General features: G+C 41.8%; 1 protein-coding gene across 1 annotated transcript; it reads right to left on the bottom strand.

The window, feature by feature from the left end:
* Positions 1 to 48: 48 nt before the first annotated feature.
* On the bottom strand, positions 49 to 23,102 carry LOC134669452 (3'-5' RNA helicase YTHDC2-like). The gene is made up of 13 exons (XM_063527026.1): positions 22,747 to 23,102; positions 22,090 to 22,316; positions 17,581 to 17,682; positions 16,976 to 17,122; positions 16,394 to 16,541; positions 14,971 to 15,118; positions 13,675 to 13,850; positions 12,852 to 12,976; positions 9,191 to 9,332; positions 6,836 to 8,862; positions 6,167 to 6,382; positions 4,611 to 4,735; positions 49 to 3,991 (listed from the first exon to the last, which is right to left on the bottom strand). Exons 1-13 carry the CDS (start codon positions 22,958 to 22,960, stop codon positions 3,817 to 3,819), a joined length of 3,972 nt encoding a protein of 1,323 aa, XP_063383096.1. The 5' UTR covers positions 22,961 to 23,102; the 3' UTR covers positions 49 to 3,816.
* Between the last annotated feature and the right edge of the window lie 1,638 nt (positions 23,103 to 24,740).

The following is a 24,740-nucleotide window of genomic DNA, read 5'->3' as shown; positions in this document are numbered from 1 at the left end:
ATTGTATTGTGAAGAAAAACGAAAAAAATCAATGAAATAAAACAAAGGTATGGCTGCAACATTTTTTTATTACATTTATTAGAAATCAAAACAACTTACAAAACAGCTCTGGTAATAAATATAGCTTTAAACTTCTTACACATCTATTGTGCGCCATTAGTTAGGTACTTGCAATTATAATAAGATTATGTGAAAAACTTACTGCATGCTTCATATAAAATGCTATAAGATCTATCTTTGAATAAAATTGTTTAACAACCAGTTGCGAAAACAAATAAAAGTTATTAGTCGTTATAGCCAAACTTATAAAATAGGGTTTCCACGACGGATCCAAAATGCACGAAGATCCGCGGATCCGGATAATTTCATACATTTCGGGTCCGAATTGCAAATCCTATTATAAAATTGGGGTCTACTTCTAATTCGTCAAGAGCTTAAGTGACTTAAGGCTTAATAGTTTTAAATTGATATAAGTAATATCACAGCCTACATGTATAAGTCACACACTACTGGGGAGAAATCTAGTAATTTAGGGAAAAATTGTCAATAACTTTGATATTCTGTCAAAACGAAAACTTTTTTATATGACATTTTTTTGAGGATGGATCCTTTTCGCTAAGGGTCGTATTCCATCTGTCCAATGTGTATTCTGTCTCACATTACGCTTAATGAGAGAGTGAGATGCAACGACATTGGACCAAGATATTGGACAGATGGAATACCACCCAAAACTACGTCCATTTATTTTTAATGAAGTAGTTTTAGTTAAGATGAAATGTCTTTTTTTTAGTATATACGGCGATGGGGACCGCAAAGCTAGCTCACTTATTCCATGTTTACTTTGACCCGCTTTTGTATGGAACATGTTTCTTTCTATACCTAGAGGTATAAGTCAAGTAAACACAATTATTTTGTCAAACATACAAGTTACATCCGCGACAACCTTTTACAGTTATTAGCTGCTATTGCTATTGACCGTTAAATGCTTATTCCACCTATTTTTATGTCAGCTAGTAACAATGCCAGGCTTTTGGCCGCAATATCATTATCTGAGAGTAAAACAAATCAAAATGAACCTCTTATCTTGCTTTATGCCAGGATTCTACATTTTCTAAGTACATACTGGGGTCGAATCATTATTACAATCGAGCGAACACCACCCCGATCTGACACTTCAGTCCATAAAATCTTAACAGAGATCTATATTATTATATTAGTAGTCTGCCATTCAACTATACATAAACTATGTCAAGTACAACCAACACAATAATACTTTTTGCAATCATATTAACTCGTAATCTAGCTTGTTACAATCGCCTTAATAAAAACACACTTAAGAAATATTACCACATTCAATTTTATGCACTATCTCGATCAAATTAAGCCCTCGTATGCGGCCTGTCAAGTTTGAACATTGAAAAAGTGACCTTGATATTTAACCCGTGGAGCGCCCTACTGTCTAGTAACTAGTATAGGAGTTCCATACTACGGAAATTTTGAGGCGCTCCACGGGTTAAAACAATATATTTAAATGGGGTTCGCAACTGTCAAAGGTTTGCATAGATGGCGCCATCATAGCTTGCCCCTTTTTCTATGAGATTTGGCTTAACCCTTGGGACGCCTAGTGCCATATCCGTACCAGTCCTGTCAACTGCCGGAGGGTCTTCAATTTTTGTACCCGTCAACTGCCTAGTCCCAGATCTGTACAAAGTGTCTCAACTGCCTTGTGCCTTATCAGTCACCAAATTTATTGTATTATATTTTTACAATTTTGAGATCTAAACACTTACAAATAGAGTTTTATATCATTTGCACAATATCACTTTTTTTTGATCGCGGCAGTTGACGGGTACAAAAATTGAAGACCCTCCGGCAGTTGAGGGGGATGGGACGGATCCGGCACTAGGCATCTGACGGGTACAAGTACGTTTGTCGGTTCGGCGTTCCAGGGGTTAAAGAGCTTGCATCCAGGGTATTAAAAAAACAAAAAATTGAGACAATTCTAGGGATTGACAGGGCAAGCTATGATGGCGCCATCTGCTGAAAACTTCCACCGGCCAACCCCATTGACACGCACGGATCCGTGTCTAAGCATACGGGGGGTTGCAATTTTGATAATATAGACATATACCATAAAGAACTTATTATGTCTCCATCCATGCCAATCGAACAAGATCCATTTCAATTTCATTATCGTATCAATGGAAATAAAAACAAAGTGAATACGCGTAATGGCACAATAAAAACGTGTGTAATTTTTTTATACGTAGTCTTTCACGTATCCACGTATGTTATCGTTGCGGACAGCTTTCGACTGTAACGCCACTCCAAACCTAACCAAATTGTTTATTCAAATATTCATAGATTCATTTTATAAGTATACAAGTTATACAACCAATAGTAAAGTAGCCTAGTTCACGGCCGTTTTTTACATGTTACATACATATGTACAAGCTTAAATCTTGTACACCATTCATAAAGTTCGAATTAAGACTAGCTTGATTTCAAAAGTATGTTTGAGTAGGTATACATTAGTGTTAAAAACGTCGTGTGTTGAAAATATTTAATGTTGAAATGCATACAATTTTATTTTAGCTTATGTAAAATATTTACTTTATAAATATCTCAAGTAAATATAAAATGAATCCATTTGGACATTAAAGTAACTTCTTTAAATATTACTTAATTTTTTTTTTAAACTTTAAATATACAAATCAGTCTAAAGATTTGGTATTAGAGAGCCTATAATTGCATCTTCATTCAAAGGGATATTCTACATGTATTAGTTTTATTTTACAGGCAATTAAATTAAATATATTCAACTAAATGAAAATATACGACTTATTATATTATGGGGCCTGGGGCCCATTTCTCGAACGATATTAGTCTAATATTATTAGTGTGTTGTCATGGCAACCCATACGATTTGACAGTTCGTGGACTAATAATATTAGTCTAATATAGGTCGAGAAATGGGCCCCTGGTCTACAATATAAAAAACATTTTGAATATTGTTTCAATAAATCATCTTTAGATGGATTGTATTGTTTTTCCGCAAATGTTTGTTTTATTCGTGCATAATCATCTCTTCGTTGTTATAAGTATTAAAGATATTGTTTGGGTTAGTATTGGAATAAGCAACTTTAGTAAAACAACTTTATGTGAAAGATTTTATAAATTCACATTTTAATGTAAAGCATGTTTATGTTTCATAAAATGTATAAGGAGGTTTAAAAGACTACTTATCGACGCGGAATCGGCAGAAGTTGACAGAAAAGATTATATCTATGTAGTTAGAGCGAAAACACTGCTGTCGCGTAATATGTCGGTGGAGCCGAGCGATATGTAGACTATTGTTGATTTCGCATCGATAGGTGTCGTGGATCATTATACTATTAATTTAATTATATTTAAGGGTGTTTTTCTTTTCTATATCAATTCGAACGGAAGAGGGGGAGGGGGTAGACCATAACATCATATAGGACATTTTTTTACTGCATCGACCACAATTAGTGGAACGATCGACGTAACTCAGCAGAGAATTACGACTAATTAAGACAGGGGACAGGGAACGCTTCAAGGGAGGTGGCCGGCTCGGGCCAACAGACTTTTATACTTCGATTCGGAGTCCCCCACCGTCTACGGTACGGGCGCTACCAGGTATATCGGAGCGGTCGAGATACAAACATCCGAACTCGTCTCTATCGTCGAGGCGGTAGAGCACGCGTTCAGATGTTTTCGAGTAACTCGGTCGCTCCGATGTATCCGAGGGCGACCGCACGGCACATGTATGTACTCGGAGGTCGTGGTGTGGTGTTACTGCGGGTGTTTGTGCGGGCGGTGCGGGTGGGGGTGCGGGGGGTGGGGGTGGGGTGTGCGGCGGCGCGCGAGCAGCGCGGCGTGCAGCGCGCGCGCGGCGGCGGCGCACAGCTCGGCGCCGTCGCCGCACGACACCACGCGGCTGTTGCCCGCCAGCGAGTTGCACACGTGTCTGCAATCACAGGCTCATTGTATCTATGGTGTTATTCATAAATGTACTTCGAGCCCCCTTCGGCTTTAATCATGTCTTAATCTATACTTTTAAGTTATGCATTTGTAAGAAAGGGATATATATGTACATTAACATAATATATAAAATAGCTGCCCCACTCAGCAGTGTGCAGAAGTAATAGTTCAGTCCGTTATCGCCGAGCGCAGCTCACTAACAGCACGTCACGTTATGTACTGTATCTACTGCATGAACAACCTATAGAATGTTATGTTACTTCACAGCATAGTAGAATTGGTAATATATACAAACCCAGTTCAACTCGTTCACTCCAAACGTGACGTAGTCTACGAACACTTCCACTTGATGGTTCTCCTGACCTACCTATAGGCCTATAAGCCTGGTTTAATGCTTTAGATAGCAGATGTCGCAGAAAGCAAACCGGGACTGAAACCTCAGGTGGCATGAGCTTTCTCTGCCAAAAATGTTGCAGGTCGTACCGCTCACGCATCTGCCTCCACAGTCACCAAATTCGTTGTCTAAACAGCAATTCATAAATCGTCTGCAATAGACGAAAAGGCCTGTGATGATGATGATGGTACCTATAAATCTGTAATGTTACCTAACGGCGTGGTAGGGCAGGTGGTGTGTACAGAGCCAGTCGAGCCCGCTGTCGCCGAGCGCGGCGCAGCCCACGAACCGCGCCGCCGACTCGCGTGCGACGAACACTATCACTTGATGCCCCTCCTGAAATATACTAATATGTAGTTACGCTAATATATAATGTAGTTCATAACTTGAAACCCCTTGAGTCCCACGGAGACGATATCGCGTCTGAAATGGTCAAGATTCATCTCTATATATGTAGCGGCAAACAATCTATCATATTTTTCAGATACATTTGCATAATTTTATTGGTAATTTCTCAAAAACGACTTCAGCGATTTTGATGAAACTTACAATATATTGGAGCGAATGAAATCGACAATTCGATCAAACTAGGGTTACATTTTTAAAGTAATTAGTTTGCCTGAGTTTTCGCGGTAGCCCGATGTTTATTAAATTGTGAAGTAATGATTCGATTTACCACTGTTAGTAATTGGCTACCAAATGAATTCTATTCACCTATAAACAGAGTTCATTTTAGTATAAGGTTTGAATAACTGGCCAGCCTTCAATAACTAGCCGCCTTATACTAAATTGAATTCTGTTTATAGTTGAATAGAATTGATTTTTAGTTTAGGGCGGCCAGTTACTGGCGGATTACCCTATCTGGGTTTTACTGTTGGTAAGATTCGCTTTTGAGTGTTTTGAAATAACAAATTCAATATTTATAACATACATTAATTGGTGTGTGTGCAGTCCCCGATCCGCTTTGTGCTAACGTGGCTGCCTGTTGCCACGTGCTGTGGGACGTAAGTATACATATATATGGTCTGGATGTAATCATTAGGTTGACCAACCATCTTTATATCATATAAACAATGATTGGTTAATACCAATCATTGTTTATATGATATAAAGTCTAATTTTACGACCAAATGAATGCCTGCAAAAAAATATCGATATGATAGATTTTTTGCCGCCACTTAGAACCTCGAGGTTGTTTTGCGACAAATGACAAATTTACCTGGAACTATAGGGATTAAAGCCCCAAACCAAGAAAATACATATGATATGAACTGATATTTTCATATCCTATCTATTGAGAATACATATGACCCGAGTTAGGCGCGCCATAACCACATAACAGTGACTGTACCACAGAATAAGTAATAGTACTACCGCACAGAAAGTATACTTCCTACTAAAGCGAAGTTTGACAGCGATTCAGGGTTGAATCATGATATCCCTTTCTAACTTATGGCAAACCCTTTCGGCTATTTAGTGTTGTCAAAATTCAAGTAAGTAATTATCTTTTCTGTGGTCGTGCACGCAAAGGGACGTCAAGTTGTGTCAACACTAATAATTGCTCTGAGCAATGCAGAGGGGCTACCGCGAAAACCGAAATTCGCAAATTGCGGGGATCTTTCTCTTTTACTCCAATTAAGGCGTAATATGAGTGACAGAGAAAGATGCCCGCAATTTGCGAACTTCGATTTTCGCGGTTATAGCCCTGAGCCGAACGGAGCCGAGTTTGCCCGAAGTCAGGAGTGTCTCCCCACTGACAGTACTGACCTGTTTGACCTTCATAAGCTTGGCAGTCGTGGCGGGTGCGAACGGGAGGCCACTACTAGTGCCGTCCCCCTCGTCTCGTGCTATGAAGTACCGCGCTCGGGCACCAGCCTTCTCGATGTTGGCGAGCAGCGCGCTGCCGGCCGGCGGGCTCTTGGGGCCTGAGTACTGCGAGTAGGACGCCGTGTCGCCGCGCCAGCCGGGTCGGACGCCGTTTCGCTACAAACATAGAGCTAATATGTAGAGAACAATTCGAGGCGTGATGAAAATTTCAAAATTGCGTGTAGAAGAACTCTAAGCGGGGAAAATAAGACCTTGATTTGACAACACTTAAAAATTTGTAAAGTACATCAATAACCATTTAGGCAAATATGCTACCTGGATGATTCCCTTTTAGCACAACAGTAAAATAATAGATAGAGTCGGGCCACATTAAGTTTTCAAATACGGAGCTTTTTAGAGATATGCGGTGAACTTCCGTTCACCAAGGATATGTAATATGTAAGCAGTCTTACTGTCAAGTTCAAGCAAAGATACCGCAGTCAAAGTTTAATTTTTTTTTTTCGGCGCGATCAATCAATTTTTGGATTAAAAAAAAGGATTCATGAAAGTCAAAAAAAAAATAACAAACTCAGTATGCTTTTGTTTTTTAAGCAAAAGTATAGCACTTACGTTTTGGTAGTAAGCGTTCTGGTTCTGGTAGTAGTTCTGCTGGTAGTCCTGCTGATACTGCTGCTGGTAGTACTTCCCGTCGTGCCTGTACTGCTCCTCCTCGGCTCTCGTCCGCCAGTTCGGCGCGTCCACCGTCAACGGCTTAGGCCTCTGTCCGATCCCTGAGGGTTGATTCAGACCCACGTTTTTCTCCTCAGCCGCTAAAACGTGCACAACAGTGCTCAGGATCTGCTCGTCTAAAGGCGTCATTGGTTTAGCCGGGTTCGACATGCGACGGATAACCAACGCGCAGAGCTTCTGTCTCAAGTAGTAGACGCTTATAGCGTCTGATGCGTCCGCGGTGAACGCCATCCAGTCGTCTAGGGTTAGCACTGCAGTGTCAGGCGAGGAGTTATTCTCGTCCGCCTCGCTGTCGGAATCGCTCGACAATCCTGGAGGATTCGCTCGCTGCGTCAGAGCCCCGGGCGGTAATCTTAAAGGCCCACCGAATAACGCCACGGTCAGGGGTGTCACCAACGTGTTGCAGCGTATGAAGCAGAACCGGCCCGCTCTGGATATCTCCTCAAAAACAACCCAATCCGTCGGCAGATTTTGCACGGATTTGTGCGCGCCCGCGATGCCGTCGCCGCGATGTAAGGTCGAGCTCGGATGGAAGGCCACTTTCACTTCCTTTGAAGTTCTTAATGTTCCCGATTCTCGGTCGACGCGGGCCGTCGAAGGGTACAGGCCGCTCACTAGGACGGCTTTGACGACGTGCCATTTCTCAGAGTTGAGGTTGACGTCTTTAATGTCGCCGGAGCCTCTGGCTTTGACTAGGCACAGCGCTCGGAGCTGAGCTAGTAGTTGCGCTCTATAGCCTACGATCATCTCCATGGTAGCTCCGCATATTAAGTTCTTAGCGCAGAACGCTCGTTCCGCGCCGTTCGCTCGTGCACTCTGCCACGCTTGGAACGCTCTCAGCAACGCCATATGGTCGGAATAACAGTCCGCCGCGAATTCCTTCCGCGCCATACTGCCCCGCTTCCTATTCTCCGGGTTCATGGATATCTGGAACGGCTCCTTATTGGCCAGGCTGCAGACGATCGTCAGGATCGGATCGAGGCACTTCATGACGCAGGCGTACAGGAGCATCTTCCCTAATTTCGGCTCCACGGTTAGATCTAGAAGGTGCTGCCCGATTTCCGTCAAATCTTCCATAGGGGTCAGTGCTCCGATGGTCTTTAGGAGCGTTACTGCGTTTCTTACAGCCAGGAACGATGGGGGCTCCAATGCTTTTGATAGAAAGTCCGCTATGGGCGTGTTTCCAACGGCTAGCAGCTTCGTATGAAGGCACAGCTCCTGTAGAGGCACCCTCAAGATCTCCGGGATGGAGTTGAGCGGCAAGGTCTGGAACCTCCGCTTGGAGCACATGTGGAAGCAATGTCCGGGTTTGGTGCGACCGGCGCGGCCCGCGCGCTGCTGGCAGCCGGCTCGAGAAGTCCACACACACTGCAAAGAACACACTCCACCACTAGATTCATAGTACTTCTCCTTCACTTTGCACGAATCCACAACATACACCACATCATCTATAGTTATCGACGTCTCCGCTATGTTCGTTGAGATGATAATTTTTCTGGCATTGGGGAGCGGATTGAACACTTTCTTCTGATCGAGCGTCTGCATATTACTGTGCAGCGTGAATATTTGATATTTCAGCGCGTTCATCTCCGTGCAATTCTGTACCAAGTCCCTAAGTGTCACTATATCGTCGTATCCGGGTAAGAAGACTAATATGCTGCCTTTGGGGAGGTTGATATGTATGTGTTTAATGAGGGCCAGCATGAGATCATGGTCTATAAAGTCCTCGGAGACGGTGTGGTGGTAGACATCGAGTAGGAAGTTGTCGGCGGCGTTGTCCTCGGTGTCCTTGGGGTCGTCGGGGACGCCGAGGGAGGCGAGCAGCGCGGCGCACTCGCTGTGTCCGGCCTCGAGCGCGTAATCTCGAGCGGTTTTGCCGTTCTTGTCTTTTACTGTGGGGTCCGCACCTGAATTAAATAGTTATAAGATAGACATTATACTATTTAAGTATCAGTGAGACCAATATCTTTCCTGTCTCGGAACATATATGAAAGAAAAACATCGCTTTAAACAGTCTTTTTCTGTTAAGGAACGTTTATTTCAGACAAACCTAGACTAAAAGTTACAAGAATGGCTACAAGTATCGTAAAGAAACATGATTAACTTTCACAGTTGCCTAGTTTTCCCTTTAGCGTGATGAGATATAACCTCGTGTTCCCAACCAGGATTCAGGATTCCCTTAGAAATTAGGTAAAGCTAAAAGAGCAGTAAAATGAGAATGACGGTGAGACTCACCGATCTGCAGCATCTGGCGGGCGGTGTCGGTGAGGCCGTGTCGCGCGGCCGCCATGAGGCCGGTGCGGCCGCTGCCCGCCTGCGCGCACCCCACCGGCACGCCCTCCGACAGGTACATGTACAGGATCTGGCAGAACGAGTCCTGGGGAAACATACACTCAGTCAAAATCATAAATAGTAGATTGTTAACCAAGGGTAGAAAGCGATCCATTTCACCCGAGATATTTTGGCGCTCGAACGAAGAGAGAGAGATGGTTACTTTTACCCGAGTTAAACACTCTACTTTTCATTTCGACTATGCTGAGGAAAGTCAAACACGAGAAATGTAGGTTGATTTATCTAGACACGCGGCAGCGTGTCAAGCCAAGTTCAAGCAAAGTAACTGGCTAGCCAGCGCCGAGTGTAATATTACACGAACCACTTGGTGCCACTTTTGACCCTTCTATAACTCAAAACATCTTTGACGTAAACAAATAAAACTACGTGTGTTTAATTATATCCATAAGGATATCTAGAAGCCCAAATTTCATGAAGCTAGCTCAAACGGTTATAAAGGTATGAAGGTCAAAAAGTCGTAAATTTTAAGACTGACTTATGACTTATAGTACCTAAACCTAACCTACTTCCAGATGACCTAGAAGGATGAAATTTGGAATCCAGCTTGGTTATTGTGTGTAACCGTAGGAAAAAATCTAAAAATAAAATAAAGTTAAAAAATAGGGGGGGTCCCCATACAAAAAAAACACTTTTTATTGGGACTGACATATAAGTACCTAAACCTAACCTACTTCCAGATGACCTAGAAGGATGAAATTTGGAATCCAGCTCGGTTATTGTGTGTAACCGTAGGAAAAAATCTAAAAATAAAATAAAGTTTAAAAATAGGGGGGGTCCCCATACAAAAAAACCATTTTTTATTGGGACTGACATACAAGTACCTAAACCTAACCTACTTCCAGATGACCTAGAAGGATGAAATTTGGAATCCAGCTCGGTTATTGTGTGTAAGCGTAGGAAAAAATCTAAAAATAAAAAAAAGTTAAAAAATAGGGGGGGTCCCCATACAAAAAAATATTTTTTTATTGTAGCGTTGGAACCGTTACAAGCAGATATTTGAAACTACCCCAATATATGTATTATTATATTTGCTATATTAAAATAAAGTTTAGTCAAAAAATAAGTGGTGTCCCCATACAAAAAACTTGTAATACGCTCTAAACAACCGGCCAACGGTGTGTCGTCGGCGGCGCGCGGCACCACATAATTATACAAAGAACAGAAGTAAAAACCATACAGCGGAAACACAAGAAAAAACATTAAATCTCAATACCTGCCTAGTTTTCTTTACAAAAAGTATTGATATCCCACCAAAAACATAAATGTAAAAAAGGAGAGCCAAGTTCAATACAAAAATTATGCTTGGCTGTGGGGCTCGCCGCAAAAAGAATGGAGATCTAAATGAGTGCCACTGCCAAGTTCTATGCAAAATCCAAATATGTATTTATAGGAACAAAATAACATTATAAACAAGTATTAAACTCTATTTCTTTGCTTTATTGGATACCTATAACAATTGCTGTTATTTAAAAAAATGTGAGATCTTAAAGTAGGTTAGATTTGGCTTGGCCAGGTTTTATCAGAATTACAATATATATAAAATGATTGATATAATGAAAACTGGCCAAGTCAAATCTAACCTACTTTAAGATCTCACATTTTTCTAAATAACAGCAATTGTTACAGGTATCCAATAAAGCAAAGAAATAGAGTTTAATACTTGTTTATAATGTTATTTTGTTCCTATAAATACATATTTGGATTTTGCATAGAACTTGGCAGTGGCACTCATTTAGATCTCCATTCTTTTTGCGGCGAGCCCCACAGCCAAGCATAATTTTTGTATTGAACTTGGCTCTCCTTTTTTACATTTATGTTTTTGGTGGGATTATCATTACATTACATTCATTCATTCAATTTTACTTTTTCAAGGCATGTATATATTAAGGCCGTTTCAGATACATCCCAATTTAAGATCGGATTGTCTATGGTTTTCGATTTTTTTCAATCTAAATGTAAAATGTTAGCTGTTGCTCGAAGTAAAAATTACTTTCCACCCTAGGGTGGGAAATGAAATTTTCCACCCGGCTATCAGCCTATGAAAGGTGAACTTTCCGAACAGGAGAGATGAAAAATATTCTAACTACCTCCGGACGGCTAAGCGACAACACCGACCGCATCGTAGTCGCCATCAGATTATATCGGAGCGGCCAAGGTGTTCAATATATATGAACCTCCCTCCTTGAATCGTATTCCTCATAGCTGAGGGTCGTGACCTCTATAAATTACTTTTCGAACGATTGCTTTCCACGTGTTTCGGTCTTCGGCAGTATGAATGGCCTCGTGAACTTTCTTGCCGGAGTTATCACTGATTTGATCAGTCCATCGCATAGGACTTCTTCCTCTTCGATATCCCTCTTTTTTTCCTGTCACCAGCATTTTCTCCAGAGTGTCGTGTCTTCTGGCTATGTGACCGAAGAAGTCAAAGATTCTGCGTAGACAGATCGTCGATAGTCTCAGGGTGATTCCCACTTCGCGTAGGATAGACACATTCGTACGGCGGGCTGTCCAAGGAACGCGTAACATTCTCCTCCAGCACCACATTTCGAATGCGTCAATCCGTACGCGGTCAGCTTTTTTGAGGGTCCAAGTTTCAGCCCCATAGAGGAAGATTGAGAACACCAGTGTCCTCACCAGCCCAACCTTTGTCTTCAGAGAGATTGCCCTGTCTGACCAGATCTTAGTCAGCCTTGTCATCGCGCCTTTTGCCATCCCAATTCGCTTCCGCACGTCTAGTTCGCATGATCCATTGTTGCATATTGTGGAGCCCAGGTATACAAAGTTGTCCACGTATTGGAGGTCGAGTGACCCGTCGAGCTCTAGCAACTTGGCGCGGTCAACCACCATTACTTTGGTCTTTGATTTGTTGATGGAGAGCCCAAGTTCCTCGCTTACTCTTTCCATGCGTTCCAGTAGCAAACCCATTTCCGCTTCATCGGCTGCGACGAGGGTGTTATATATGAACACCCATTCTAAAGCGGCCGTCTCCATACAAAATAATATGGCTAAATATGGAGATGCTATGCGGCTATGTTCAGCAGTGGACGTCTTATGGCTGAGAAGAAATATGGATGTCGTAGTATTTTGTATGGAGACGACCGCTATATGACGGCACCGCTATCCTAGGAAACCAGAGCATAACGCATTGAATATAGAAGGGTGTTCAGTTATTTGTGAGCGCCTGGTGACTGTAGTCACTTTCGGTTACAAACGCGGCGAGTCGCTATTACATACTGTAAGTTTACAATTAAATGCTTACGGGCACGTACGGACCGTTTAAAACTGTATATTACTATTTTATTTTTACTGTGGTTCTCTTCTTCTTTATAATTTTTTGGCCACTGTGATAATGACTATCGGCTTGCGATAACGAGGGTTCCTGTAAGATAACTTCCTTAACCGCTCGGCCCCGACTTTGCGCGACCGGCGACGGCAGCAACTATAGGTTGCAGCGAGTGACAGCGGTCGGAACTTTTTTTCCCACGTATAGTTGCCGCCGCCACCGTCGCCGGTCGCGCAAAGTCGTGGCCGAACCGTAACTTACCAAACTGCCTTCCTTGAAGCACTCTTCTAGAAATTCGTCCATGTCGGCCTGCAGCGTGGGATCGAGCGCCACCTCCTTCTCTTCTTTACTGTCCTTGCTGTTGGTCTCTTCTGGCTGCTTCTGGCCTGCAAATATAATACTTGATAAAGGCATTTCTCAGTTGTATACCCTAGAGGGAGTCTAGAATATAAAGTAGTATACTTCTTCGAATAGACAAAATTTCGGCTGGACAGAATTGCGTACATTTGATACCTATAACAAATTAGACAGGGAATTGAACATGCCTCTTGAAGAGGGCATATGCCTGTCCTTTTAGGGTTCCGTAGTTTCACCAGGTCCGTCTGTCTGTCTGTCCGAGGCATTGCTCCATGGTCGTTAGTGCTAGAACGCTGCAATTTTGCATGGATATGTAAATCAATAAATGCGACAAAGTAGTAAAAGAACGCCTAAAAAATTTTTTTTGGTAGCTCCCCTACACGTAAATTGAGGATGAAAATTTTTCCCGTTCCTACCATATGTTGTGGGGTGTATAGGTCATTCAAAATGAATAGGGGTCGTGGTAACCATTTCTTTTAAATTTTAATATTTACGGAAATAATCGGCACAAAAGAAAAGATTAATAAGTAGGTATTTTTAAGTGTAAGGCCCACCCCACATCTAGCGTCTTTCGAGCGTCGGCGTCTACAACTCTATGGCCGCTGCTCGACGCAACGTCGACGCAATGTCGACGCAACTGCGCAGCGACGTCATTTTCCATAGCGCTGACCTGATGCCGACGTTCGAAAGACGCTAGATGTGGGGGGGCCCTAATGTATAGCAATACCTTCGAGATGTGACCAGTAGCTCTGGCCAGACTTGAGCTTCTGTTTGAGCTCCCTCTCGGCCTGAACCATCTTCTTGGTGCGGTATTGCGTCAGTTTCAGGATGTCCTCTAAGTAGTACCGCTGCACCTCGTGCAAGCGCCCGGGGATGGTTATCACTGGGCAGTTGTTGAAATATCTGAAAATGGTATAAGAAAATGAAGTTGTTTTGTTAATAGTTGGAATATGGACTCCAAACGGAGTGAAATAAAAAAAGAAGTGGAGGGAAGAACGAAAAATAAGAAGGCGGGAGGTACGGAACAAATTAAATTCAAGTCAGTTTACAGATGTTTGACACCCCACTAATGAGACAATCTATTGCCAACCATTTTTAGGAATACAGTTCGTTCAATATGGGGTAATTCATGCTATAGTTCGATTTTTTTAGCATTAGAAAGAAGGTAAGCGATCTTGACATGTCTTTTAATTGAAAAACGCTTTTTAAAAATCAGTAACTATTACTTATTAAAGCAGAAGAATCGATCGTATTAGATTCATAATTTTTACATATTTGTTGTGACTTACTTTTAAAACGTGTTTATCAGTTAAAAGACACATCAAGATTGTATACCTTTTTTCTAATGCTAAAAAAACCATCATCGTCTCTGCTGGCTTGGCCATCTCGAAAGGATGGGTGATCGGTCAGTCAAAAGGGCCTACTTGGGTCGACCAACTGGGCACCGTCCTGTTGGTCGTCCTAAATACCGTTGGGCAGATAGAGTGGAGGCAGATCTCCGTGAGCTCGGCGTCGGCGAATGCTGGCGGGATACCGCTCTGGACCGATCAAAGTGGCGTGGTCTTGTGTTGGAGGCCAAGATTCATTTTGGGTGACCGCGCCAACCAAGTAAAAAAAAAACGAACTATAGCTATTCTTGTACCACTTTCGATCATTTGTTTTTTTTACCTGCAATTACTCTACTGTTGGACATGAGCGTTCCACTATGATCTCCTCAACGACTGCAATCCTCGGTCTTCCAACGGTTTCCTGCGATCTTGTTAGGGACCATCTCCGTTTCACAGACAGCCGCCACTAATGAAAATTATGACCCCAGGAGCCATCGACTTTACCATCAATATGCCTCGCAATATGGGTCGCGCGAGGTACCAGGACAACAGGAGGGTGGAAGTTATAGCACAATCCAGCGTAGCACACAGACCATAGCTTCGCGAACAGTTTCTCTTATGTCAAAGCAGTCGTCTTTTTTAAGAAGTATCATGCCAGCGAGATTAGAGCTACAGGTTAGCCCAGTGGAACTGACCTGGAGAAAATCTGCGTGTCCATGGTGGCGGACATGAGGATCAGCTTGAGGTCCTTGCATCGCGGGAGCGCGTCCCGCAGCGCGATGAGCAGGAAGTCACTGAACTTGTCTCTTTCGTGCACCTCGTCAACGAACACGTGCGTCACTCCTGAAATTACAAGGTCATCGATAGCGTCATTGGTGGATTGTTGCGGAATACAGACTGAACAAGTAAACAGAGTGGGTTTTATGAAGAGTTTACAAGCTCTAGCACAGAATAGATAATAGTACTACTAGGTACAGAAAACTCACTCTCTAACAAAACGCGTCTGTTACGATTAGCACAGATATGGCCGCTAGGTGGCGACAACGCCACGCGCGGCTTATGGCTTTCCCCTTGGGGTGGAACCGATGTACTTTTAGCTACCTGTAGCAAAGCGACAAAATCGCGGAGTGAGCCACGCTTGGCTCTAGGCTGATCTGGTAGCTAATCAGGGTGATCAGATGTTCCGAATATTGCGGTAACCTAACCTAAACCAATTTCCACGCGTTCACCCACCTATTGCAGGGATCAGTAAACGTTTGAAGATCAAAGACAACCAAAACATGATTTCACTGGTTTAAATTCTCTAGCCGGACGACTTGTGGGCCAAGTTAACCACAGAGTGGGAGCCCCGCGAGTCTAACCGGGGAGCCGGCAGGCCTCGTCGGCGATGGCGGGATAACTTGGACTCCTTCTTGAGACGCTGGCCAGATATTGCACTAAATAGAGACGAGTGGAGAAAGAGGGGGGAGGCCTTTGCCCAGCAGTGGGACACAGTGGGCTCTGAATAATAATAATAAAAAATAATTTATAATGTGTTTATATGTATTTTTTATTGTTTTGTAAGTGTTTTTATATTTTACTTTTATATTCATATTATAAATGACCTAGCCTAAGAAGAAAGATAAATAAAGAAAAATAAAAAATAAATTTTCTATGTGTTAATTGTTTGGCTGACCGGAACAGCCAAAATTGCTGGTCCAAAGAGCCGCATTCGGTTTGACCCCTGACTTAGTATAATGTAAAAAATAATCAATAGTTATATAATATTATATATATCGTCGTCTAGTATCCACAACACAAGCCTTATTGAGCTTACTGTGGCACTAGATTGATCTGTGTAATTGTCCTATAATATTTGACGACCGGTCTGGCCTAGTGGGTAGTGACCCTGCCTATGAAGCCGATGGTCTCGGGTTCGAATCCTGGTAAGGGCATTTATTTGTATGATGATACAGATATTTGTTCCTGAGTCATGGTTGTTTTCTATGTATTTAAGTATTTATATATAATGTATATATCGTTGTCTGAGTACCCACAACACAAGCTTTCTTGAGCTTACCGTGGGGCTCAGTCAATTTGTGTAAAAATGTCCTGTAATATTTATATATTTATACTCACCCGCCAACTGTGTGTCGGTGCACATAAGAGTGCGCAGCAGGAGGCCGTTGGTGCAGTACGTGAGCACGGTGCGGGGGCTCACACGAGATTCCAAGCGGATCTGGTACCCGATGCTTTGTCCGATCTTCTCCATGCGTTCATATGCTACCTGGCAAAGTTAAGGCTAAATTCGAATCAATTGTCCTAAAAAAGTGTTACCAGTACATATGGTCCTATTTTCCCGCACTAGTGCGTAAAATAGCACTTTTCGTGCGTATGTCAAAAGTTTAAAGGGCCATATTAAATTGTTTTAAAATAATAGACAAGTACGATTAAGAGACCGTGACTGTTTCTTAAATCTAATTTGTTTACTCCGAAATGAAGCAATGTTACTATCTGGTACCCGGCCGGATAGTAGGTCACTATCCGGTATCCGGCTGGATTTAAATAATCGCCGGATATCGGATAGTAACCGAATATCCGGTGCATCTCTAGTAATAAATCGACGACGACGTCGTCGTGTTGTATTGTGTGTGCTCGCATCGAGGTTTGCCGACTTCGCTGGCTTTGCAGGCTAGACTAGGCTACAGTCTCAGTACTCACCCGCTCCGCGACGGACACGGCGGACAGGCGGCGGGGCTGCGTGCAGTAGATGCGCGCGGGCTGCTTGTGTTGCTGACAGTGCTCTAGCACTAGTTGAGGAAGCTGTGTGGTTTTGCCGCAGCCCGTGGCGCCTGCTACTATGATCACCTGCAAAAATCGTGTTACTTGACAGTAGTATAGCTTTGAGCCAAACGTATTTCAACAGTATGAACCCATTAAACAGATAGGTGAAACTTGACATGCATATAGCTTCAACCAAGGTCAAAAAAATAGAAGTGAAAACAAGTTGTCAACTACTTCCTCTACTAACAACATGTGTCCCTGGACTCCCTGGTTGATTGGTTGAAATTTCAAGAAATATACCAACAAGCAATACATTCTCGATTCAATTATGTATAATAGTTGCCTTTAGAGTATGTTGTTATGTTATGTTACATAAATTTAACAAATTGGAATAACTAAACTAACACATCAATATTATATTTATTTCTCAATAAAATAGGCAAATCTAGGTTCAGTCATAAAGGAACTAGTTTAGTCTAGCTACCAATATTTTTTGTGTGTAAAACATTTATTATCTTAAAGACAATGAAAATAGAACTGACCTGATTGTGGGTAATAGCATTAAGCAGCTCCTGCCTCTGTTCATACACAGGCAACTTTTCTCTAAACTTTACCAAGTCTGGATTATATGTTGTACTGGGTACCTGAAAAACCAAAAAGGTTATTTAAGCTTCATGTGGATTCTTCTAAAGGTGCGTCTCGATATTGCGCGGCGGCCGCGCGAGCAATGTTCGACCGCGGTACACCTGTATTTTGGCGCGCGCGCCAATTTCGACACCATCTAGAACTTATGCGCGGCGGCCGCGCGCAGCGGGCGATCCGACGATCGACCACATTATATCACAAAAATGTATTATTCGGATCGAAGTATAGCCAAATAGAAAAATGATCTGTTTCTATAATCACTACATTTACTCTTCAATAGAAACTGTTTATTTATTACGAGCCCATTGTGTCCCACTGCTGGGCAAAGGCCTCCCCCCTCTTCTTCCATTCTTCCCGATTTTGAGCTGCATCTGGCCAGTCTGTCAAAAAGGAGTCTAAGTTATCCCGCCATCGCCGACGAGGTCTGCCGCATCTCCGGTTCGACTCATGGGGCACCCACTCCGTGGTTATCTTGGCCCATAAGTCATTCGGCATGCGGCAGACATGACCAGCCCAGTCCCACTTTAACTTGGCCGCTTTTCGAGCTACATCTATTATTTCAGTTTTAGAGCGCAGCGTGGTGTTCCGGATGTGATCCCTTAGTTTCACACCTAATATGCTGCGCTCCATAGCTCTCTGACAAACCCCGAGTTTGGACTTCTGAGCTTCCGTCAAAGACCAAGTTTGAGCACCATAGGTGAGGACTGGAAGTATACACATGTCCATGAGCCTACGTTTGAGAGACAGAGGTAGATCTCCCTTCATGAGGTGTTTCATGGACCAATAGCTCTTCCAGGCGTTCTCGGTCCGTCTGTCGACCTCTTTTTCTTGTCGCGCCTGGAAAGAGACTATTTGGCCCAAATAAAGGTATTCATGGACATATGCAATGTGTTCTCCGTTTACCTCAATCCTACGTTGTATACCGTTAGTCATGACTTTGGTCTTTGACATATTCATCTTCAGTCCAACCTCGAGGCTTGCATTGCTAAGGTCTTCTAGCATATGATGTAGCTCGGATGCCGTTGAGGAAAAAAGGACAATGTCATCGGCAAAGCGAAGGTTAGTTAACCTTTTCTCGCCGACAACCAGCCCCTTGTCTCCCCAATGCGGCGCAAGCTTCTGGAAGACATGTTCTAATGTACTGGTGAAAAGTTTCGGCGATAGCGGATCTCCTTGTTTCACTCCCCTTTGCACTTCGAAGGACGGGCCAGAAGACTGTAATTTTATGGCGGCTGTACTATGTTTGTATATGGTGCTTAGAAGTTGGATGTAACTAGGGGCTATTTCTTGGTGACTTAGAGCTGTGAAGATGGCATGGTGCGATATGCTGTCAAACGCTTTTGAATAATCTACGAAGGCTAAGTAGAGGGGGAAATTATGTTCGTGGCATTTTTCGATAACTTGGTTTAACGTGTGCAGGTGGTCGGTGGTAGACAAGCCGGGGCGGAATCCCGCTTGTTCGGGTGGTTGGTGCAGATCAAGTTGACCCGAAATGCGGTTTTCTATTATTTTTATAAATATTTTATAAAGATGGGATACAAGGCTAATAGGGCGATAGTTACCTATATCAGCCTTGTCGCCCTTCTTGTGCAACAGGATTATGTTCGAGTGGCACATATTTTTGGGAAAAGTTTGAGTTACTATAATTTTATTAAATAATTTACAAATATGTGGGATTAATGATGGCTCCCCAACTCGCAATGTTTCAGTTGTGACGCCATCCTCACCCGCGCTTCTGCTGTACTTCATTTTCTGAAGTGCTAGGAATACATCATGCTCTGTAATTGGTGGGATGGCGCTGAAACTATCGTCTTCGATTGGTGAATCGTAAGTTCGGAGGGGATCAGAGTAGAGAGCCTTATAATATTCAGTAGCAATATTCAAAATTGTATTTCTGTCTCCCTGTTTTATTCCTCTGCTGTCCCTTAGGCTAGTAATCCAGCTTTGCCCCTGAGATGCACCTTTTTTTGCGGCCTTGAGGGACTTGTTTTTTGATAGAGCTATTTCTACCAGTTTTGTATTATGGTGCCTGATATCTGCACGGATACTACGTTTAACCAATTTATCTTTTTGTCTATATTCTGGGCTATTCCTTGCGAGGTGTAAAGACTGTCTCTCATCTATAAGTTTCAATGTTTTTTCTGTTAGCTTTTTATATTTATTTTTGGTTGCTTTTATTTTGTTGCTGGCATTTCTGATACTGTTGACTATATCGTTATACTGACTATCTACGTTATCTTCTTTATCGTTTTCCAAATTATCAAAGTAGTTATTTATTTCTAAATTAAATTTGTGTTTGTGTACTATGAGTGTATCTTTGTCGTGTTTTTGTATTTTAGTTTTTAAAATGAGTTGTTTGCGATAAATCGACTTGCTGAAAATTAATTTGGCACGGAGTGGACGATGATCGGAGCTAAATTTTATGTTGTTTATTGTTTGTATGTTTTTGATAATTTTGTTATTAGATGTAATTATATAGTCTATTTCGTTTCTAGGGCGGGAATTCGGCGATAACCAGGTCCATCTTCGATGGGGTTTTTTTGAAAAAATAACTGTTTGCAATTTGCATATTTTGTCCAAAGGCAAACTGGATGAGACGAGAGCCCCTTTCGTTCCGGTCTCCAAGACCATGAGGCCCGATTGTTTTGGTGTCGTCCAGTGGTTGCTTTATCCCTATCTTAGCGTTGAAGTCGCCTAGAATCAGGTTATACGTGGCACGGTGCTCATCGCTAGCTTTATTTAATAGGTCGTAGAAGTCTTCAACTTCTTCGTCAGGGTGTGTTGTTGTCGGTGCATAAGTTTGAATTAAGGTTAAATTCTGTTTTTCTGTGAGTCGGAATTTTAAAACTGCTATTCTGTCGGAATATGAGATAAATTCAATGATATTGTCTTTCCATTTCTTTTGAACTAAGAAGCCTACTCCATTTCGACCGCCTGAATTCCCGCAATAGAAAAATATGGTATTATCTCGTTCGACGGCATCTTGGCCTTCTCTTCGCACTTCTGAGAGGCCAACTATGTCCCAGTTGATATGTTGAAGGGAATTTTCCAGCTCTAACAATCTTTCTTCTGTGCGCAATGTCCTGGTATTGTAAGTAATGACGTTTAATTTGCTATCGGAGTCCTTATTTGCTTTGGCCGAAGTCGTTTGACGGAGAGGTCGTAACGCCCGGAGATTCTTCGCACCCCGAGTTCTGGACAATTTCCACCTACCGTCATCGGCGGAAGTATCCGAACCGCCGGGCCCTAGGGGCCATTTCTTTATTTGCTTATCCATATTAAGAGGGGGGGGTTTAGACGATTAACCTACCGCGCTTGTCCAGTGCGTGTTGGTAGGTGAGTAGTGAACCTTCTGACTCGGCTCGTGGGCGCCGCCGTTGATGAACTAGCCATTCTTCCGCCGCCACCCTGAGTCAATATCCTACTCTGATATTGACTGTCTGTCTAGGCCATGAATATGCCCCAGCCAGCGTTTCACACAAAGAGTGTGCGACAGTTTAACGTCTTGTCGAGGACGACGACGACGACGACGACGAGACGACGAGAAACTGTTTAGTGCAATATAATTTAATTAAAGTACGACACTTTTCATTATCCATGTATGCTGCCGCGCGAGCCAACTGAAATATATACACACCCGTCCCAACTGCGCGCGAACATTCCTTTGCCGCGCGTCGACACACCGACAGTGAATGGTTGTGTGTGTGCGCGGCGCGGGGCGAGCGCGCCCAGGATCGAGCTGGCGCGCGGGGGCGGCGGCCCGGTATCGTGCGCGCGGCGGCCGCGCGACCCAATGTTCGATAGCTTGCCGCGCAATATGGAGACGCGGCTTAAGAATGTTAGTAACTGTTTATTCTTTAAATAAATTCTGAGTCGGGACCATTTCGTGGCTTATAATATGTTATGTTACATGTTGTTTTCTTTCTTCTTTTATTTTGCCTTAACATATTCACTGCCAGGGGGTGTGGCCTAGGAACAAACTTGTATGTAGGTGGACGCACATATGCGTCGGGGGCAGTGAATGTGTTAATAAAAACTTTCTATTCTATTCTAAATAAGTTAATAGAACAGACTATTAGTACTTTTTTCTTAAAAGTTACTAACATTCTAAGTAGACTAGGATGAAAAAATAATTCACTGATTAAATACATCTTAGCTTCCTAAAAGGTCATTGTGAAGATGAAGCTGAGATATTAATGTTTAGTATTATAACATTTACTATCTTAGTTTTAAATTTAATGGTAGGTATATTCTATTGATTTTTGACACTATTAAAGTAGCTTCCATACACATCACTTTATTTATTTCATATTGTGTTGTCACGTACATTAGATGTTAACAAAAGTTAACTGTAACTTCCTTGACAAAAGTCTATAAATAAGATGGCTCAGTTTTGAGCAACTTACTTGAGCAACCCCATTATTCAGCTGCCCAACAGGCTTATGAGCCAGCTGGGGGCTCCGTTCCTTCTCCGGGCAGCAGCTCAAGTCGTCCTTCTCTTTGCTGGTGATCGGGAATGTGTTGAACAGCTCCGTGATGCTGCAGCGCATGTTTGAATCCAGGATGAGCTTGGCGTCATTCTGAATTATTGTGGAACCGATCCGTTTGTATATTGTTATGTAGCGGTTTACACCTGAAATTAAATTTGTTTAGATCATATATTCTTGTTTTATTTATTTTTATATTTTTGGTTGAAATATGTCAAATTATTAAAGTTAACTAACCTGGCAGTAAAATATTTTTTTCTGACTGTCAAGATAATTAGTAAAAAGACTTTTACATTTTACAATAGATTTCTATGATCTAGTCAGATTGTCTAACATTTTTTAACCATGGCATTCATCGCTTTTATAACTATAATAAGTTAATAAGCTGTGTGACCTAAATATATTTTAAAAATTAAAGCTTTATAGGAAAATATTTCAAACTTGACTTTATTAATAATGCAAGTAAACTTATTACTAATTACTTGAAGCGGTAGAACTGTACTTTAGTTGGCGGGCGGGAATAAAAAGTGCCAAATTGGCCAAAATGTAACCTATATTATAAGGGTTAAAACTCACCTTTCCCGCGCGATTTCGACTTCAAACCCAGCTTGGCAACAGTCTCATGGATGAAACCCCGTTCCTGCGCCGACAAAAACGTCGGAAACTTGAGCTCTGTCTCATTTTCATCGCTTAAAAACTTATCCAACTGGATTTTTAGAGCAATGCTCACAGATTCCGCTATTGGAAAATGCTTGTTCCCCAAATTACGCTTACCCTTTTTTGAACTCATTATTCTTAAATATTATTGTACCCCTGTGCCTTATACGATAAGTACATTACACAATAATTTCTAAATTATAAGAATATGTTTACATTTACAATATCGAAATTATTTTCGACTTTTGTCTAAATTCGACAAGTACCATAAACAATTAAAAAGTCTATATCACAGATATAACAATACTTGACACCATAGACTTATAATATATAAAGACGGTGTCTCAGCGAGCTGTCACTGTTGCCACTTTTGTTTAGTGTACGATTAACAATGTGGCCCACGTTGCTGTAGCCATGTCGATAAAGTCATATCGATAAACTATCGACATTTCTTGCAATTTTAATTTTACTTCAAAGACTTAACGATACCTAAAATGACCAAAAACGCTTTTATTCTTTATTGTGGTTATCAGGATCACAATTTTATAGTCACGCCCCAGCAGGGAACCAAGGGAAAGTTTAGATATTTAATTAAAATACATAAATACCTCCTAAAATAGGTGTTCCGCAATAATTGAATTATATTATTATATTATAATATATTCATTATCCATTAGCATTTCAATAATGTTTATGTTTAACGAAGATATTGAAGCTTCAATTAATCGCTATTTCGTTCCGCTGTGTAGCGTTTATCGATATATAACATGATTAAAATCGACTTTTGACATCCCTAAAAGAGCACACATATATGTGCCAAGGGCCCAACGTTTTCTGTTCTCTTTCACGACGCAGCAACTAGTATCATTTCTCTCTCCTCGCTCTTTTAAAATGCCGTTTGTCAAAAAAGGACAATCATACTGTAGACAAGGTGGACTTCGAATCAAGTGTTGCCTTTCTTGATGCGCCCAGGCTGTGTATGTGTGCGTAAAAGCGTATATGTGTGCTCTTTTAGGGATGTGAAAAGTCGATTTTAATCATGTTATATATCGATAAACGCTACACAGCGGAACGAAATAGCGATTAATTGAAGCTTCAATATCTTCGTTAAACATAAACATAATTGAAATGCTAATGGATAATGAATATATTATAATATAATAATATAATTCAATTATTGCGGAACACCTATTTTAGGAGGTATTTATGTATTTTAATTAAATATCTGAACTTTCCCTTGGTTCCCTGCTAGGGCGTGACTATAAAATTGTGATCTGATAACCACAATAAAGAATAAAAGCGTTTTTGGTCATTTTAGGTATCGTTAAGCCTTTGAAGTAAAATTAAAATTGCAAGAAATGTCGATAGTTTATCGATATGACTTTATCGACATGGCTACAGCAACGTGGGCCTCAGTGGCGGATTTCCCATAAGGCACAGTAGGCCCGGGCCTAGGGCGGCGAGATATTAGGGGCGGCAAATTGTGACAAAAAATTCGCTAAAAATAACTCAAAATTAGGCCAGGCAACGAATTCTCAAAAAAAGATACCTATAGAGGGAAATGCTTGAAACACAATTTTTGACTTTGTACCTAACTTTATTTGGACTATCTAGGAGGTGAACATATCAAAAGTCCCCGGCCGTAGCCCTTGAGCCGGGGGAAGAGAGAGGTTTGAAGGTCACATTTTTTTCAGTTTTTCGCTTATATCTCAGAAACTATGAATTCTAACGACATGATTATTATACAAAATGAAAGTTGGTTAAATTTGCTACAAGCTACAATTTTTACGATATCTGGGCCCAGTTTTATAAAGTTACAAGTTACAGGTTACAAGAGTACAGGCTACAGGCACCTGTAATGCACTGTGAACGGCTACAGGTGTTTTATAAATACACATAAATAATTACAGTTG

The sequence above is a fragment of the Cydia fagiglandana genome, chromosome 12, assembly GCF_963556715.1.
Source record: "Cydia fagiglandana chromosome 12, ilCydFagi1.1, whole genome shotgun sequence".
NCBI classification, from domain to species: Eukaryota; Metazoa; Arthropoda; class Insecta; order Lepidoptera; family Tortricidae; genus Cydia; species Cydia fagiglandana.
Note: the sequence above shows the minus strand (reverse complement) of the source record. Positions and strands in the feature narration are given on the sequence as shown.